Below are 19235 nucleotides of genomic sequence, written 5' to 3'. Positions count from 1 at the left end.
AACTACAATGAGCTGCACCTTTTCCATGAGTGAGGTCAGTTATGAGTTGACCTCGGATATGAGTTTTATTACTTGTAGGTTAATCAGTGAGACTCAGTAAAGTCTAAGAGCTCTGCATCTCTAAAGTCCTATGATTCTAATCTAATAGATATTATCTGCCAGTATCACCAGTTATACCTACAAGTGTAACAATAGTGTTGATTACACCTATCTGAGTTATCTATGGAGGAAATTATATTTTAAATGACTATAAGGTATTTAAATGTGGAAAATGTTTTAAATTTTTGGCATGCTTAAAATTTTCTTATGAACCACTTTATGTCATCTTTCAAACACATATTTGTATTTTTCATTCATTCACCATTTTCTAGGCACCAATAATTAGCAGGTACACTGGAAAAATAAAATCATAGAAAATGATCCTTCCCAACAAAGAGCACGCAGGGAGACAGAGCCAATGAGCAAAATGCAACATGGTAGGCACACTTTCACAGTGCCCGACCATGGGAGACACAACAGCCTCCCACAGTCATGGGGACACCCACTGAATACACTGGTCAGACTTCTGCAATCATTTCAGATTTCACTGTTAAAGAAATTTGTCTAGTTCTGTGTTCTACAAATAAGTCTCTTAGGGTGCCACTGCTACGATTTTGCCCTATTGCTATTACTCACCTACTATTATTTACTTACTGCTTTTCCTCAAACAATACACTTTCATTAAATTATTAAAATTTAAAATCCATACCACTATTGCACCCCATAAATGTATTAATGTACAAAGCTATGATTTAATAAGAAATCGTAAATAAAAAATAAATAAAATCCATCCCATTACCATAAATGCCAAACCAGTAGAAGTTGCTATAAATAAGAGACAACTGTAAAATAAACATGATGGAAATGAAGTCTTACCAAATTTTATCATCTAGATTGGGTTACCCCTCCTGATTCCTCCTCCCAACCAAAGAGAGACACCACACACAGTACTAAAATGAAACTTTCTTTTTAATGTTTTCAGAAGGGTTGGAAAGGGACAAATGTTCTTCCTATGTTACTCAACATTGCTTAATAACGGTTCATGTACTACCTAAATCCTCTCATTCACTGGGCTGTGTATCCCTATTTCAGGAAACTCTGGTCCAGCTTAAATCCTATCTCAGGAAAGAGCAAAAACTGTGGGCTCTGGAACCACACTGACCAGGTTTGTTCCTGGCTCAAGCACTTTCTAAATGTGCAGCCTTGGGCAAGTTATACAATCTTTCTTCCACTCAAACTGGGAATAATGAAAACATCTGCCTAAAAGTTATTTGAAGGTTAATGTAAAAGAGATTCTGAGATATTCTTGAAACCAAAAGGCACTGAAAAATATTTACCAAATAATAAAGTATAGGAGACTAACTTTGTCAAAGGACTTAAGAAAAGACTTTTTGGTATGGATAAAAGTTGGGCAGGGCCAAGAAAGACAGTTTTAATTCCTTACCAGTGATGCTGGATGAAAGGATAAATGAGCGGCAAAGAGTAAAAGCGTGAAGAAAACAATAAGGACAAATGATCAGGAGTGTCTCTTTTCCTTTTCCCTAACTTGCAAATTCAAGATCTCAGGTTTCTGCTACTACCAAACCATTCTCCACTCAATACTACTGGCATCCTCAAGGCCATCTCCTAAGTGCCCAAGAGCAATTTTGCTCAATTTCTCAGTCTGTGTTTTTATATCTGTGGCTTTTTTTGCTTTTCAGCTGTCATAGCCCCTCCTTGTGATGTCAGTCGAAACACAGGTCCTTGGGTCTCGGGGCAGTGCCCTGGCTTGGATGGGATTTACTGAATCTGCTGGACTTTCCCTTCCCCACTTCTTCCAGGGCTGCAGCCCTGCCCACCGCATTTCCTGCTCTGTGGGCTGAGCTTCCAGGCCTTCTAAGAATGTTCCAGAAGACCCGGGACCAAAACAAAGCTTCATGCTCTGCTGTCAATTAGGAAATACCTCTCTCATATTTTAATGTTATATAGATGAATGGAAAAATCTTTCTCAAAGCAGCATCAAGAGGTACACGAGAATAATAAATTGTTATGTTTGGAGACATTTACATCAGAATAAAATTTAATATTTTCCAGTAACTCTAGTTCTTTGTAACATAATTTTAACACAATGAACAAAACAGAATAAGAAAAAAAGTGCTACAGTTTTAGATCCCACAACTCCATAATCAAGCAGTTCCTTCCAGATTTGTACCAAAGTCTGTGGCTATCTTTAAGATTCAGTTCTCTTGACATGACTTTTCCGACTGCTCATATTCTACAAATTATAACCCTATTTTATCAGAATTTACTCCCACACATACAAACATGCATTAACAGAATCTATAAATCATGAACCCAGAATTAAGTAAGAGACCTAAGCTGGATGTAAAATTCCAGGCACGTGATATTTTGAAAGCACATGTGATGTGTATCTATTTACATGAGACCATGCCACAGGCAACGCAAGGCTAAGAAACAAATTTTACATCCTAAAGTTAGCATATGTTTAAAAATGGTAAATATAGCATAATAAATAAAAATATTTTCGGGAGGCTGAGGCAAGAGAATCGCGTAAGCCCAAGAGTTAGAGGTTGCTGTGAGCCGTGTGACGCCACGGCACTCTACCCGAGGGCGGTACAGTGAGACTGTCTCTACAAAAAAAATATATATATATATATATTTTCCCCATAAATTCAAGAAAAAGTTTGACACGTTTTGGAATGCAAGTAAAAAAAGAACATGGCCACAAAATGCGAGCTACACCCTTTTTGTAGTCACACTCACCACGTGACCTCTATCTACATGGGCCATCAAGTTTCCTTCTCAGAAAATGTAAAGACGGCATGAACGGACTCAGAAGTTCTGTAATTTCCCTTACTTTGTGCTCTTATTTTACCTCTTTCCTGCTCCCCAGGACATTCACTTGGTCTGCATATTTCATTTACAATATCCTTCAACAACTATTGTATTTATGGAAGAGCCCACAAATACAATTTATGGCCAGGAAATTTGCTAGGCATTAGGAATATAGATGGTTAAAAAAAAATACATGGCTCTCGTTCACACACACCTTGCAGTCAAGTGGGCAAAACGGACATTGCCCAATCATAAACACATACTCTGTGGTGATGTTGAGAAGCAAAATCACCGCTGCACTTTGCACACTATAAGAGTCATCTAATTTAGACAGGAGAGAGAACAAGGAGGTCCCAATGAAGAAATGCCAATTAAAGCAAGGAACAGGAGGAATCACATCCCAGCCTTGCAGAGGTACAGTGGGGGCATATGGAATAGCCCTGAGGGGGGCAAATGTAGATAAGTTCAAGGAACTGATGGGAAAACAACATACTATGCAGCTGAGGCATAGTATGTGAAGGGGCATGGCCATGAGTGAGGAGCGGTCTTCTCTGGGTTATTAGGAATGTTAGATTTTGTTATAAGTGCATGGAGCACCTTGGGTGGGGACATTGACCCTGAAGTTAGAATTCTGGCTCCATCACTTGATAGCTGGGTGACTTCAGGCAGTTTCCTTATTTAGAATTGTTGTGGGATTAGATAAATTGATGTATGTAATACTTTTAAAACAGTGCCCATCACATGGTGGGAACTATGTCTTGTTTGCTGTTGTGATCACCTTCATCTTCCCTGGCTTCATGACACAGAGTAACTCAGAGCAAGTAGCGCCACACTCTGAGCACAGAGATTAAGTTCCAGGCTCATTCTGCCTTCATTGGCTGAAATGAGGGATGTGGACCTCGTGGTCCCCACGATCCATAAAGTCCTCAAGGGTCTGAAATCCCAGAGGAAAATACATAGGATATCACTGCAAGACCATTTCATGTTTAAAGCAACCCAGAGACTTCAGTTTCTGCTTTGTATAAGGCCAAATACAAATTAAAAATGAGGCTTAATTCTTTTTGTTGAAAATGGAGGCAGACATTTCTTTTCCCTCCTTTTCCTCAGAGCATTTACCTTGGAAAATTTGTAAGTATTTCCTCATCTCTTTGAAATGTATATAAATTCCTCTTGAAGATTAGATGAGACTTTTGTCAGCTTTATGATCCAGGAATGTCTTTCTCAAGTAAAATATCACCTCTATCTGGAGTTTTTATGGAAGGGTTGGAGCCTAACTTCTATAGGAGCCTCTCTTGGAGGTACACAACCACCTCTTGCCCTAAAGAGGTGATGAGTTTGTCTTTCCTACTGATAAGGCTAATTAGTTAATTGCAGTGGTGTTCATCCCAATTGCCAAGTAAAGTTAGGATGAATCATGCATAAATAACAGATGATATTGTCAAGTCTTCTTACCTGAAAACTAGCGATTGTTTCTCTTGAAAACAACATGTACACGTGGGGTGAGATTTCTTTTTGTTCTAGCCTACTTTCGGTAGGCTGCAAGTAATGCGTATGACATTCTGGTTTAATAATTTAGTAGTAAAAGTATTTTCTTTCCCTACTACTTTTATGGAGGAGATTTCTGAGTTGGGTGAGTATTTTATTTTAAATTATATCTCCCTAACAGTACAAAGTTAGAAAAAGCCTTATTCCTATTGTTATGATAAAGAAATGCTGGGTCATCTGAAAAGCAAAATTTAAACTTTTTCAGATGCATTGGAGAGCAAAGTTACAGGATGATCTAAGGAAAGATTGGCACCTCCTAGGAGAGATGGGAGGAGAGATGGAATGGGAGCACTTGGCTCCCTGATGTCAATGCTAACAGCTATACACAGCTGGGAAGGAGAATTCAGTTAAAAATGCTTGACAAAATTCACAATGAACTACCCAGAAGGAAAATAAAGAAAATAATCCAATTTTCAATAACAACAAAAAGAGTAAAATACTCAGGAATAAACTTAAATAGAAATAGAACCACCGTAGGATTCAGCAATTTCATTTCTGAGTTATCTCTTTGGTTTAAAAGAGATGTCTGCATTCCCAGATTCATTGTAGCATTATTCACAATAGCCAAGACATGAAATCAACCTAAACATCCATTGATAGATGAATGAATAAATAAATTGTGGCATATGTGTGTGTGTTTATATGCTACTGTGTGTAATATATATGTATGCACACATATACACACATAGTAGAAAAGTATTCATTTCTTTTTAAAAGGAAATTCCTGCCATTTGCAGCAGTACAGATGAACCTGGAAGACATGATGCCAAGTGAAATAAGCCTGACATAGCCGCATGAACACGTTCTGAAAATCTAACGCACAGCAATGTGGCTGGAGTTAACAGTATCTTATGCATGATGTTTGCTAAGAGTGGAGATCTTAAGTGTTCTCACTACAGAAAAACAAGTTTAACAAATTGCTAAACGTCAATTAGGGATTGAGGTGAAAGTAGAGACCCCCTGGGAGCCACAGACACAAGGAAACTCTTTTCCCTGGGCCGTCCTATGTGCTAAGGAGAAAGGGGTGGAGGCTTGTGGGGAGAGGGCAGACAACCCACGCACTGGTGTTGCAGAACTCTCCCTCTCTCCTCATCTTCATGCGGACCCTGAGAAGAGACTCAGGGTGCAGGTCAGGTTCAACACAAAGCTCCTAACTTACTGTCTGCCGGGTTTGCCAGCAAGTCATTAGGAATTCCTCGGGATGCAATGGCTGCCTACACAAGGTAGAAGCTTGTGCTTGATACGGGGCACAGACACTGTGGGTCTTGTTGGTGGATTACAAAGTTCTAATACTTGATGTTAACAAGAGTATTTAACTTACAATAATTCATTAGGCCATATACGTGAAAAAAAAAAAAAGAACCAGTTTTCTTTTTAATAAAATATTTATTGAATTCAGGAGCTGGACCTCACATAGGAAGCAAGAAAGTGAAAGTAAAAATGAGAATATTAGGTTATACTTTTCTCACCTCGTGTTTTACTGTGTTTGAATAGAAGATGAATCACAGAATGGTTTACCTGGAAAATTACAAAAGTAAGAGCTTAATAATGCTTTCTAAATCTAAGTACCTATTTCTTGATTACAAAGTAAGTTCTTCTAATACCAAAAAGGTAGATAATACTAAAATGGTTAATGATAGGGTAAAAATAACCTCTAATCTTACCAACAAGAGGTAACAATTCTTGGTAGATATCTTCACAGCTTTTTAAAACGTTCAAACCAATAGCCTGCTGGGCTTTAAGGGACAGAGGCCCTCTGATCATGAAGAGAGGACATTCCATGATCAGAGGGCCTCTGAATGGCCCAGGAGCCCTGATGGTGCCAATGGGGGAGATGCAGAGTCTGGGAAGCCACATCATCACTGGGAAGCCTCCTGGGTCCAAACACTCACTTACAGATATACAAGCATAAGTGTTATATTATTACTGTCCAGAAACTGACATTATTTTTATTATTTTATGGACACATTTTTAAAGATACTGTGTTGAGGGGAGGGCACCTGCCATCCTTAAAATGATAATAGCTAATCTCATAGTGCTATGTGCAGTCCTATCATTAACTCATGTAATTTACTCTATTATTTCCACCTTAGAGATGACCAAAATGGCCACAAATAACTTGCCCATGGCCACCCTGCACAATAAAATGTCAGCCTGCACACTTGACAAAGGGGCAGGCCTGGGATTCTAACAAAGGCAACCTGGCCCAGAGTCTGTCAGGCCATCAGAAAAGGCCTGTCTGAAGGGGCTTCCTTTAAGCCGGGACCTGATGAGGAATGGACATTAGGCAGACGACAAGCCAGCGGACAGTACACCAGACATGCAAGAGATCACAGGCAAAGGCGCCGTGGTGGGAAACAGCACAGCATGTTCCCAGAACTACAGGAAAGCCCTTGTGTGGACCGAAGGCAGCGCTGGGGGAGGAGGTGATGTGATGCGAGAGGCATGAAGGAGGCCCTGGGTCAGGGATGTGGGAAATGTATTCCGCGTGTAAAGGGAAAGTATTCACACTTCCACACCCCTGTTTCTGGTCTCTTTTGCCCCCTGACTATCGGACCTATGTCCTGTCCACTTGCCATCCCTGTGTCTTAAACCCCTATCCAATAGACATCTGTCATTGACATAGTTTCCCTGAGGCCAGACTCAACCAACCCCTGGGATCTTTCTGAATGAGAAACCTGATTCCTTCCCTCTCAGGGCGTAAAACTTTGGCTGTCACTGCTTGTACAGTTAGGTCTCAATTCTTTTTTTATCTTTTTTTTTTTTTTGTAGAGACAGAGTCTCACTTTATGGCCCTCGGGTAGAGTGCTGTGGCCTCACACAGCTCACAGCAACCTCCAACTCCTGGGCCCAAGCGATTCTCTTGCCTCAGCCTCCCAAGCAGCTGGGACTACAGGCGCCCGCCACAACGCCCGGCTATTTTTTTGGTTGCAGTTTGGCCGGGGCTGGGTTTGAACCTGCCACCCTCGGTATATGGGGCCGGTGCCTTACCGACTGAGCCACAGGAGCCGCCAATTCTTCAGTGAGGCCTAGGAATCCCTCAGGGTCCAGCCCCTGCCCCTCTGCAGCCTCAGCTCCTGACACTATTTCACACACAACCTTGGCTCAAATACATCTGAATGTTCTCACACCCTCCCCTCAACCTACAATAACCAATAATGAATGAATTTCCTCCATGAATCACTCCTATTCTGCTCATGATTTTTAGTTATAAATCTTCACTTACTTCCAAAGTAGCTATTATCTTCCTTTCTTTTCTCTTGAAAGCCAATCTTGCTTACAAAGTTTGGGTCTTGGAATTCTAAGTAAAATAATTATTGTCCTTGGAATCCAGGTTTTAAAACATAGCCACATAGGTTCACTGTGTATCTTCCAAACTCCTAGATTTCCGGGGTTTCTGTGTGTGCTATAAGCTGATCCTCTGAACCACTGCCACTGGCAACTTTACCGCCGTGGTAGCATGCATCCAATACAGTCCTCCACACAGGCCTTGCCATTCTCACTCCAAGGCCAGCCAAATCTCCCATCTGACAGCCCTGTATTCATGGGGGTTATCCTCTCACCTTTTGAGGTATTCCCCCTCATTTTATTATAAACTCCGTCTTGGAGTTTTTCTTTATAATTCTATCTTTTATTTCTCGTAGTTTTCCACTTGCCTTTTTAGTTTTTCTCTTTCATAACTCAACCTTCTCTAAATTATTCATAAAAATAAGTGGAGTGTTGATTTCAAATCCAATTCTTGACATATTTATGAAAACGTTTAGATACACTAGTAAATTCCGAGTAAATTAAGAACCTTTAAAGGAATTGCCTAACATGAATTATAATAATGAAAGAAAGAGGTAACTCAGTGAACAGAAAGGTGCACTTGAATCCTTTCTATGATTTGGGGGATTAAATGGACTTCATAATGTTGGAAAAATATTTAGAATGTTACTTTGGAGTTGTTTATAAATTTTTTTTTTTTTTTTTTTTGTAGAGACAGAGTCTCACTTTATGGCCCTCGGTAGAGTGCCGTGGCCTCACACAGCTCACAGCAACCTCCAACTCCTGGGCCCAAGCGATTCTCCTGCCTCAGCCTCCCGAGTAGTGGAGTTGTTTATAAATTTAAGTAGATGAAAATGACCTCCGACCCTAACTTTTCTCCAGAATGTATTGAGTATACCAAAATTTCTAGTTCTCCTTCTCCAATGCTGAATCTTTTAGAAGCTCTTTCATCCCCTAACTTTACTGTTGCATGCTCCAAGTCAGAAACATCAACAAATAAATTTTTCATCCATGTCAATGATGTAACTTAGATCTATAAATAAATAATAAAGCTCTTAATAAAAATCAATTGTTTCAATGTAAAATGCCCAATGGTTGACTTTTTCTATTGCCTGCTTCAATTCCTAATGGTTTTACAAAGATCGCAGTTTTCAGTAAGTCTTTCCCTTTTTATCAAATGAAAAATCAAACTAAGCCATTACATTAAAATGTAGGTAAATTTAAGAGTTTTAATTAGGATCCTGTATTTATCAGTCCCAATACAAGGCACTGAAGATTTAAACAAAAAAAGTAATTAAAATATAGGTTGTTCCCTTAAAAATAGAATAATAAGATATGAAGGAGCAAACACATACGGGAGGAACTAGAAAGAAGGAAAATAAAAGGTTTCAAAGTACAAATAATGACACGATGCCAACACAGAAAGGGGAAATCAGAGTAGTTCATTTTTAAGTTCATTGATATTCTCTCAGAGATATAGCTGTACTTCTGGGGTGGTTTACCAGTAGGTTAATATTACAGCATTTCATTTACATTAAAAATTAAAAGTATAAGAGTTTATAAATTTAAGTCATTCATTCATTAATTTACAATCCAGTTTTGAGCTTCTTCTAGGACATAGGGATCTGGATCTAACTTGTTAATAGGTTGTTTTGGCAAGGATAAAAACTGTCTTCTGTAAAAGTGTTCCGTATTTTATTTTTCCTTTCTAACTATTTACTTCAACGAAGATTCCTTTTATCTCTTTCTTTTTTCTTTCTGCACTTTTGCTATGAGGTAAATAGGCTTTTATTTGACTGTGGACCATCCTACAAAACCTTGACCACCTTAACAGCCACCCTCAGGATTCAACATGCCAACATGCCGACAAAGTGGGTGACACAGTATCCAAAAGAAAACAAAATGGAAAGAGGAGGAAGCTGGAGAAAAAAAAAAAAAGTGTCTCTAACCTGAACTGGATACATGAACACCAGGAAAACACAAGGTTTCTTCAAAACAAGAGAAATTGGTGCCATGCAGTCTTTAAGGATTATTAAGAGTAAACATGTAGGTGAGTTTTGTTTGACCCAGTGCAATTTTTTTTTCCTTCTCAACCTAGCTGCAATACATAGTTAAACTATTCCAGACAGGTAAGGTCCATTGCCACATGCGTTGCTGTTGCTACTTATCAGACAGAACTCTGCAAGACATTATCTTGGTATGGCATCCACTGAACTCTTTGGGGAAGTATGCCAAATAAAAGCTTTAGACGATGCTTTGTAAGGTATCATCCTGTCATTCTTCTCTCTTGGTAATTTCTCTGGTCTCCTGTTATTCCATCTTTCCCTCTCTACCACCCCAGCCTACTATCGGGTCATCGAAACATTAAAGTGGAGAATTAAATATGGACAAGAAAGGAAGAAACATTTAGGACCCTCTAACTCCCTAAGCATATAAATTCTCATGGATATTTTGAAGTCTCAGAATAATCCCCAGGTATTAGCTAATTAAAGGAAGGATTTGTGAGAGATGGGAGTGATGCAGCCACAAGCACGGCAGTGCTCTGCCAGCTGCCCCCTGAAGCTGGGAGAGGAAGGGAACTCCACAAGACTTCCCAGAGAGAGTGCAGCCATGCCAAAACCTGGATTCCAGCCCAGGGAAATGGGGTTTGGACTGCTGGTCTCTAGAACTATGACAAAATAAAACTCTGTTTCAAGGAACTGATAGCAAGCTCATTATAATGGCTACAGCAAACTAATTCATTGCAAGAAATGACTGAACAGGAACAACTGTACCAAGACAGAGACCATCGGGATATTAGACTGACCACTATAAATGAAATGAGACACTGAGAAGTGGACAACGCTTGCAAAGGTCATAGGGAAAATAAGGAACTTCTATTGGAGAAAGAGTGGACAGTGGAGCTGCTGGGACAACCATTGTCTCTGGGCTGAGGTACCTGGGACAGGTGGAGCAAGATGGTGACCGAGTAAGAGCTTCCCTGCAACAGGGCACCGTGAGTCTGGGGAGATAAGACTCAAGGCATCCCTGGCTGGTGGGATCTGCCTATAATCATCCCTTTGAGGATACAGGGAGTCAGCATGGGACTCCTGGACCCCAAGAGGAGGACAAAAACAGTGGAAAACTGGCAAGTGATTGTGAGTGTTCGATCAACCTAATCCCGCCGTACAAGCAGCAGTGAGACTGCAAACCGGAAAGGCCTTACCTGTGAGCTATTTTGGTGTTTTTAGACTTGGCACTCAGTTGAACTGCCTTGGGGAGAGCTTGAACAGGAGTGCAGAGAACTTTGGGTGTTGTCTAGGGCCCCAGACAGAGTGGCTGAGCTGGACGGAGCTAATAGTGTTCAGATGTAGGCCGCAGGGAGCCATTGTGAGAGAACTGCCCGAGCAAGCTCCGCACTTAGGGTAGCAGAGCAAGGATTGGGCGGGAGTTAGTAACCTAGTGACTGAGAAGCCTAAAGGTGGGGACTGAGCTGCCTTACAGCCAAAACCCTCAGGTACAGAGTGAGACCGGTTCTGGCACACTGGAGTCTTGGGCTGTTGCCCTGGGTAGAGTGCCATGTCATCACAGCTCATAACAACTTCAAACTCCCAGGCTTGGCACCGCCTGGACCTCCATAAGAGCTACAATGCAACACCTAACCTGTGCCCGCTGGGCTTCCGCCTGCCCTGACCAGGAACTGTGGGAGCTGCGCAACCATGCGTCCTCCCTCCTTTACCCTCCCTGCCTCTACACTGGCCCAGTAGTCTGGCCAGGGACTCTGGTAGCCATGTGCCCTTCAGAGCCCTCCCTGCCTCTGCTCAGACCCCTTCTCCTGGCCAGAGACTGCTGGAGCATTGGGCTCTCTGTGCCAAACTCACTGGGCACCAGGCACTCCCAGAACCATGAGCACCACCTCCCGCCCTGTTGCTGGATCCAGGTGTGTCACACTCTGGAACTGCTTCCACAACCAGAACTCCCTGGCTGGGGCAGCCCCAGAGGAACTACACAGGGTCACTCTCTACAAAGATCCAGCAACAATACAGTGATCCCACTAAGGTCTAATCTTGGAGAGACATCTCCCCAATCTGAGGACAGTCAGAGGCAACGGTGAAAAACAACCATGAGGTGAAATCAACAGAAAAACTCTGGCAATATGAATAATCAGAGTAGATCAACTCCCCTAAGGATGAACGGGGCAGACACAGCACAAGATCCCATGCACAAAAATATAGATGAGATGTCAGAAATAGAATTCAGAATCTGGAAAGCAAATAAGATCAAAATAGAATTCTAAGCAGTAACCCAAAAGAGGTCTCAAGAATTCAATGAAATTAAAGACCAAATGACCAAAGATTTTGACACATTGACACAAGAAGTTGCAGCCCTCAAAGATCTGAGAAACATGGTAGAATTCCTCAGCATCAGAATGGAGCAAGCAGAAGAAAGGATTTCTGACACTGAAGACAAAACTTTCGAACACTCCCAAACTCTCAAAGAGGAAGAGAAATAGAGGGCAAAAACAGATCACTCTCTCAGAGAGCTCTGGGATAATTTGAAGAAAATCAATATGCGTATTATAGAGATCACAGAAAGGGATGAACTGGCTTCACAAGGCACACAGTCATTTCTCCATGAGACTATGAAGGAGAACTTTCCAGACATGCCAAGAGATTCTGAAATTCAGATAGCAGACAGTTTCAGAACTCCAGCACAACTCAACCCAAATAAGACATCCCCTAGACACATCATAATCAATTTCACTAAAGTTAATATGAAGAAGAAAATTCTGAATGCAGTCAGACGAAAGAAAACCATCACCTAAAAGGGCAAAATATTAGAATAACTGCAGATCTCTCTGCTGAAACTTTTCAAGCTAGAAGAGGATGGTCATTGACTTTTAATCTCCTAAAACAAAATAACTTACAATCCAGGATCCTGTAACCAGCTAAACTGAGTTTCATTTATGACGGAGAAATTAAATACTTCAATGACATTCACATGTTGAAGAAATTTGCCATAACTAAAACAGCTGTCCAGGACATTCTCAGACCTATCCTCCATAAAGACCAACATAATCCTCCACCACAAAAGTAAACACAACCAGAAAATTTTGATGAAATTCCAACTTCCACAGTCGCAAAAGGATTAACAATGCCCACCGGACTCTCAAAAGGCTTAATCAATATTCTCAATTAATGTGAATGGTTTAAATTACCCTCTAAAGAGGCACAGGTTGGCTGACTGGATACAAAAACTCAAGCCAGATATCTGCTGCATACAAGAATCTCATCTTACATTAACAGACAAATATAGAATCAAGGTAAAGGGATGGTCATCTATACTCCAGGGAAATAGAAAGCAGAAAAAAGCAGGTATTGCAATCCTATTCAAAGAGACAAAAGGCTTTAAACCAACTGAAATAAGGAAGGATAAGGACGGACACTTCATATTTGTTAAAGGTAATACTCAATATGATGAGATATCTATTATTAATATTTATGCACCCCACCAAAATGCCCCTCAATTTATAACAGAAACTCTAACAGACATGAGCAATTTGATTTCCTTCAGTTCCATAGTAATTGGAGATTTTACCACCCCTTTAGCAGTGCTGGATAGATCCTCGAAAAAGAAGATAAGTAAAGAAATTTTAGATTTAAACTTAGCCATTCAAAATCTGGACTGAACAGACATCTACAGAACATTTCATCCCAACAAAATTGAATACACATTCTTCTCATCAGCCCGCAGAACATACTCCAAAATTGACCACATCCTAGGCCACAAATCTAACCTCAGCAAATTTAAAATATAGAAATTATTCTGTGCATCTTCTCAGACCATCATGGAATAAAATTTGAACTCAATAACAATAGGAACCTGCATACCCATACAAAAACATGGAAGCTAAACAACCTTATGCTGAAGGATAGATGGGTTATAGATAACATTAAGAAGGAAATCACCAAATTTTTGGAACAAAACAACAATCAAGACATGAATTACCAGGACCTCTGGGATACTGCAAAGCAGTCCTCAGGGGGAAATTTATAGCACTGCAAGCCTTCCTCAAGAAAACAGAAAGAGAGGAAGTTAATAACTTAATGGGACATCTCAAGCAACTGAAGAAGGAAGAACACTCCAACCCCAAACCCAGCAGAAGAAAAGAAATAAACAAAATCAGAGCAGAATTAAATGAAATTGAAAACAAAAGAATAATATAAAAGATCAACAAATCCAAAAGCTGTTTTTTTGAAAAGATCAATAAAATAGATAAAACTTTGACCAACCTAACCAGGAAAAAAAGAGTAAAATCTCTAATGTCATCAGAAATGATAACGATGAAATAGCAACAGACCCCTCAGAAATTCAAAACTCCTTAACGGATACTACAAGAAATTCTACTTTCAGAAATATGAAAATCTGACAGAAATTGACCAATACCTGGAAGTACGCCACCTACCAAGACTTAGCCAGAATGAAGTGGAAATGTTGAACAGGCCTATATCAAGTTCTGAAATTGCATCAACTATACAAAATCTCCCTAAAAAGAAAAGCCCAGGACCAGATGGCTTTACGTCAGAATTCTACCAAACCTTTAAAGAAGAACTAGTACCTATATTACTAAACCTCTTCCAAAATATAGAAAAAGAAGGAATATTACACAACACATTCTACGAAGCAAACATCACCTTGATCCTGAAAGCAGGGAAAGACCCAACAAGAAAAGAAAATTATAGACCAATATCACTAATGAATATTGATGCAAAAATACTCAATAAGAGCCTAACAAACAAAATCCAACAACACATCAAAAAAAAATTATACACCACAACCAAGTGGGATTTATCCCAGGGTCTCAAGGATGGTTCAATATACGTAAATCTAAAAATGTAATTCAGCACATTAACTAAAAAATAAGGACCATATCGTTCTTTCAATTGATGCAGAAAAAGCTGTTGATAATATCCAGCATCCCTTCATGATAAGAACATGGTATAGAAGGGACATTTCTTAAACTAATAGAGGCCATCTACAGCAAACCCACAGCCAATATCATATTGAATGGAGTTAAATTGAAATCATTACCACTTAGATCAGGAACCAGGCAACATTGCCCATTGTCTCCATTGCTCTTTAACATTGTAATGGAAGTTTTAGCCATTGCAACTGGGGAAGAAAGGCGATCAAGGGTATCCACATAGGGTCAGAAGAGATCAAACTTTCACTCTTCACAGGTGATATGATCGTATATTTGGAAAACACTAGGGATTCTACTACAAAACGTTTAGAAGTGATCAAGGAATACAGCAATGTCTCAGGCTACAAAATTAACACCCATAAATCTGTATAGCCTTTATATATACCAACAATAACCAAGCCAAAAAATCATCAAGGTCTCTATTCCTTTCACAGTAGTGCCAAAGAAGATAAAATATTTGGGAGTATACCTAACAAAGGATGTGAAAGATCTCTACAAAGAGAACTATGAAACTTTAAGAAAAGAAATAGCTGAAGATGTTAACAGATGGAAAAACATACCATGCTCATGGCTGGGAAGAATCAACATTCTTAAAATGTCTATACCACCCAAAGCAATATATAATTTTAATGCAATTCCTATTAAAGCTACATTGTCATACTTTAAAGATATTGAAAAAATAATACTTCGTTTTATATGGAATCAGAAAAAACCTCAAATAGCCAAAACATTACTCAACAATAAAAACACAGCAGGAGGAATCACGCTACCAGACCTGAGACTGTACTATAAATCAATAGTGATCAAAACAGCATGGTACCGGCACAAAAACAGAGAAGTAGATGTCTGGAACAGAGTAGAAAACCAAGAGATGAACCCAGCTACTTACCGTTATTTGATCTTTGACAAGCCAATTAAAAACATTTAGTGGGCAAAAGATTTCCTATTTAACAAATGGTGCTGTGTGAACTGGCTGGCAACCTGTAGAAGATTGAAACTGGACCCACACCTTTCATCATTAACTAAGATAGACTCTCACTGGATAAAAGATTTAAACTTAAGACATGAAACTATAAAAATACTTGAAGAAAGTGCAGGGAAACTATTGAAGGAATCGGGCTGGGTGAATTTTTTTTTTTTTTTTGGCTGGGGCAGGGTTGGAACCCACCACCTCCAGCATATGGGGCCAGCGCCCTACCCCTTTGAGCCACAGGCACCGCCCCCGGGTGAATATTGTATGAGGAGGACTCCTCAGGCAATTGAAGCAGTATCAAAAATACACTACTGGGACCTGATCAAACTAATAGCTTCTGCACAGCCAAGAACATAGTAAGTAAAGCAAGCAGATAGCCCTAAGAATGGGAGAAAATATTTGCAGGTTATACCTCCGATAAAGGTCTAATAACCAGAATCCACAGAGAACTCAAATGTATTAGTAAGAAAAGAACACATGATCCCACCTCAGGGTGGGCAAGGGACTTGAAGAGAAACTTCTCTAAAGAAGACAGACGCACGATCTACAAACACATGAAAAAAAGCTCATCATCCTTAATCATCAGAGAAATGCAAATCAAAACTACTTTGAGATATCACCTAACCCCAGTAAGAGTAGCCCACATAACAAAATCCCCAAACCAGAGATGTTGGCGTGGATGTAGAAAAAAGGGCACGCTTCTACACTGCTGCTGTGAATGCACACTAATACGTTCCTTCTGGAAGGATGTTTGGAGAATACTTAGAGACTTAAAAATAGACCTGCCATTCAATCCTATAATTCCTTTACGAGTTTTATACCCAGAAGACCAAAAATCACAATATAACAAAGACATTTGTACCAGAATGTTTATTGCAGCCCAATTCATAATTGCTAAGTCATGGAAGAAGCCCAAATGCCCATCAACCCATGAATGGATTAGCAAATTGTGGTACATGTATACCATGGAATATTATGCAGCCTTAAAGAAAGATGGAGACTTTACCTCTTTCATGTTTACATGGATGGAGCTGGAACATACTCTTCTTAGCAAAGTATCTCAGGAATGGAAGAAAAAGTATCCAATGTACTCAGCTAAATTATAGCTATGTACATATAGTATAGCATAGTATTGTGCCATAGTTGGGTTATAGCCTTCATATGAAAGCTATAATTTAGCTTCATAGTAGGTAATGAAGCTAAATTATAGCTTTCATATGAAGGCTATAACCCAACTATAGCACAATACTATGAGGAAAGGGCCAAGGGAGGCAAGGGCGGAGGGAGGTTAGGGTGGAGGGATGGTAATGGGTAGGGCCACATCTACGGTGCATCTTAGAATGGGTACAGGCGAAATTTACTAAAGTCAGAATACAAATGTCTACATACAATAGCTAAGAAAATGCCATGAAGGCTACATTGAACAGTTTGATGAGAATATTTCAGATTGTATATGAAACCAGCACATTGTACCCCTTGATTGCACTAATGTACATAGCTATGATTTAACAATAAAAAAAAAAAAAGGAAGGATTTGTGTTTCTGCATGAGTCTTAGGGTCAAACCCTGACAACGGTCTGATTCCTGAACCAGCCTCTCCCGTTATTGCTGGACACATCATAGTTTCCCAAACCTACTGCACAATGAAGTGACAGACAAACTTTCTCTGGGTTTTAGTAGCAGTGTTCGGTTTGTCTCTTTAACTATATACGATTATCAACTTACCCCGATAGCTGCTAAGATTGGTGCTTGATAAATCCACTTGATGTTTCCTGCACTAAGTTCCCAGCACCTAAGACATGAGGAAAAAAACTTTCATGAATAAATTGGCAAGGCAAATAGGTAGTGAGAACCAAATAGCATTTTAAATTTTACCAAAAACCCCAAACCCAAACTTATGATTAAGAAACAAAGGAACAAATAGACCAAAAAAATTTTTTTTTATTTTAAAACACCCAAACCAGTGAATAATATGGAACAGGCACTGGTTTTCAAAGGGTTGGCTACCCTTTGTGGATAAGCAAAGAATTATAAATATTAGTGAATTGCTTTTATAGTGATGAGAATTAAAACAATGTTTTCAGAGCCACACACACACAAAAAAAAGTATAGTGTTCTAAATGTGTTGCAATTGACGTTTCACTTTTATTTTCACTGGTAGGCAAGAATTCTACCACTGAACCACCAGTGTTTGACTTTCATTTTCATTGAAATGGGACTTAATAATTAAAACATCAGTAATTAGTAAAAATACTATACAATTTGCCTATTTTTTATATTAATTTTCTGCTTCCCTCCCACTCCAGACAGATTTCAATTCTATATGAACAGTAATCACTGTTGTTTCTGTGTTGTTTTGTATTACAAGTGCCTGGAATAGTATATACAGAGTCAACAAGGATTTGTTAGATTGAATTGCCATGAATTGAATGCAAAGTGTTACCCAACCTCACTCAGTATGGTCTTACTGATAAAAAGTCTCATATTATAATAATCAGCACAAAATTGATATTTTTAAAATATCTATTTCCACTTGAAACTTTAATGAAGCACTTTAGTTTTTTTTTGTTTGTTTGGTTGGTTGATTGGTTTTTTTGGTAGAGACAGAGTCTCACTTTATTGCCCTCAGTAGAGTACCATGGCATCACACAGCTCACAGCAATCTCCATCACCTTGGCTTAGGTGATTCTCTTGCCTCAGCCTCCCAAGTAGCTGGGACTACAGGCGCCCACCACAATGCCCAGCTATTTTTTTGTTGCAGTTTGGCCGGGGCTGGGTCTGAACACACCACCCTTGGTATATGGGGCCGGCACCCTACCAACTGAGCCATAGGCACCGCCCTTTAAATAGTTTTTTAATTAAAGATACATTTAAAAGGGCGGCGCCTATGGCTCAAAGCAGTAGGGCGCCGGCCCCATCTGCTGGAGGTGGAGGGTTCAAACCCAGCCCCAGCCAAAAACTGCAAAAAAAAAAAAAAATAAAAAAAAAAAAATTAAAAGGCCTTCAGTTTCTTTCTCTTTAGACTGTCATTGATTATGGCAATAGTAAAATGACATTTTATAAAGAAATTTGGGAGAGATACTGGTAATTTTTTAATTCTAACTGATAAACATATCAAGAAATAACTTTATATTAATGAACAAATTATGGATAATAAAATGCTATTCAACTATTCCTTAAAGGTAAAACATTTTCAGTACATATCTACAATTTTTAAAGTTTAATTTTATATATATGCCATATATTTTCATTTTAAACATCAAACTACATACAAAGGGAGATATTGAGATGTCTCAGTTTTGCTCACATTTCTATTTCTGGCCCATCCTTCTTTCAGATAACATCTGTTAGTACCTCAGTTCATATACTTCCAATTTTTCTTCATGCATATACATATATGAATGTTACATTCTTATTTTCTTCTATCATACAAAAATGTAATGTGTGCATGGCTACACAATTTGCTCTTTTCTTTTAAAGGTATATCTTTTATTTATTTCTCTATCGGTACCAAGAGAGCTCAGAGGTACAGCATTTCACTGGGGGATATGCCACAGTTAAATTAACCAGAACACTACACCAAAGTGTAATTTTGTCCTGCCAAACTAAAAT

At 39.3% G+C, this 19235-nt stretch overlaps 1 protein-coding gene across 2 annotated transcripts in view; it reads right to left on the bottom strand.

The window, feature by feature from the left end:
* The window catches only part of PTH2R (parathyroid hormone 2 receptor), a 168952-nt gene that overhangs the window by 23476 nt on the left and 126241 nt on the right, over positions 1–19235 (bottom strand). For both annotated transcript variants that reach the window (XM_053597515.1, XM_053597514.1), the window contains exon 9: positions 17349–17415. In XM_053597515.1, coding sequence (XP_053453490.1) covers positions 17349–17415 — 67 coding nt within the window. The remainder of the gene's footprint in view (positions 1–17348; positions 17416–19235) is intronic.

This window comes from Nycticebus coucang, chromosome 7, assembly GCF_027406575.1.
Source record: "Nycticebus coucang isolate mNycCou1 chromosome 7, mNycCou1.pri, whole genome shotgun sequence".
NCBI classification, from domain to species: Eukaryota; Metazoa; Chordata; class Mammalia; order Primates; family Lorisidae; genus Nycticebus; species Nycticebus coucang.
Note: the sequence above shows the minus strand (reverse complement) of the source record. Positions and strands in the feature narration are given on the sequence as shown.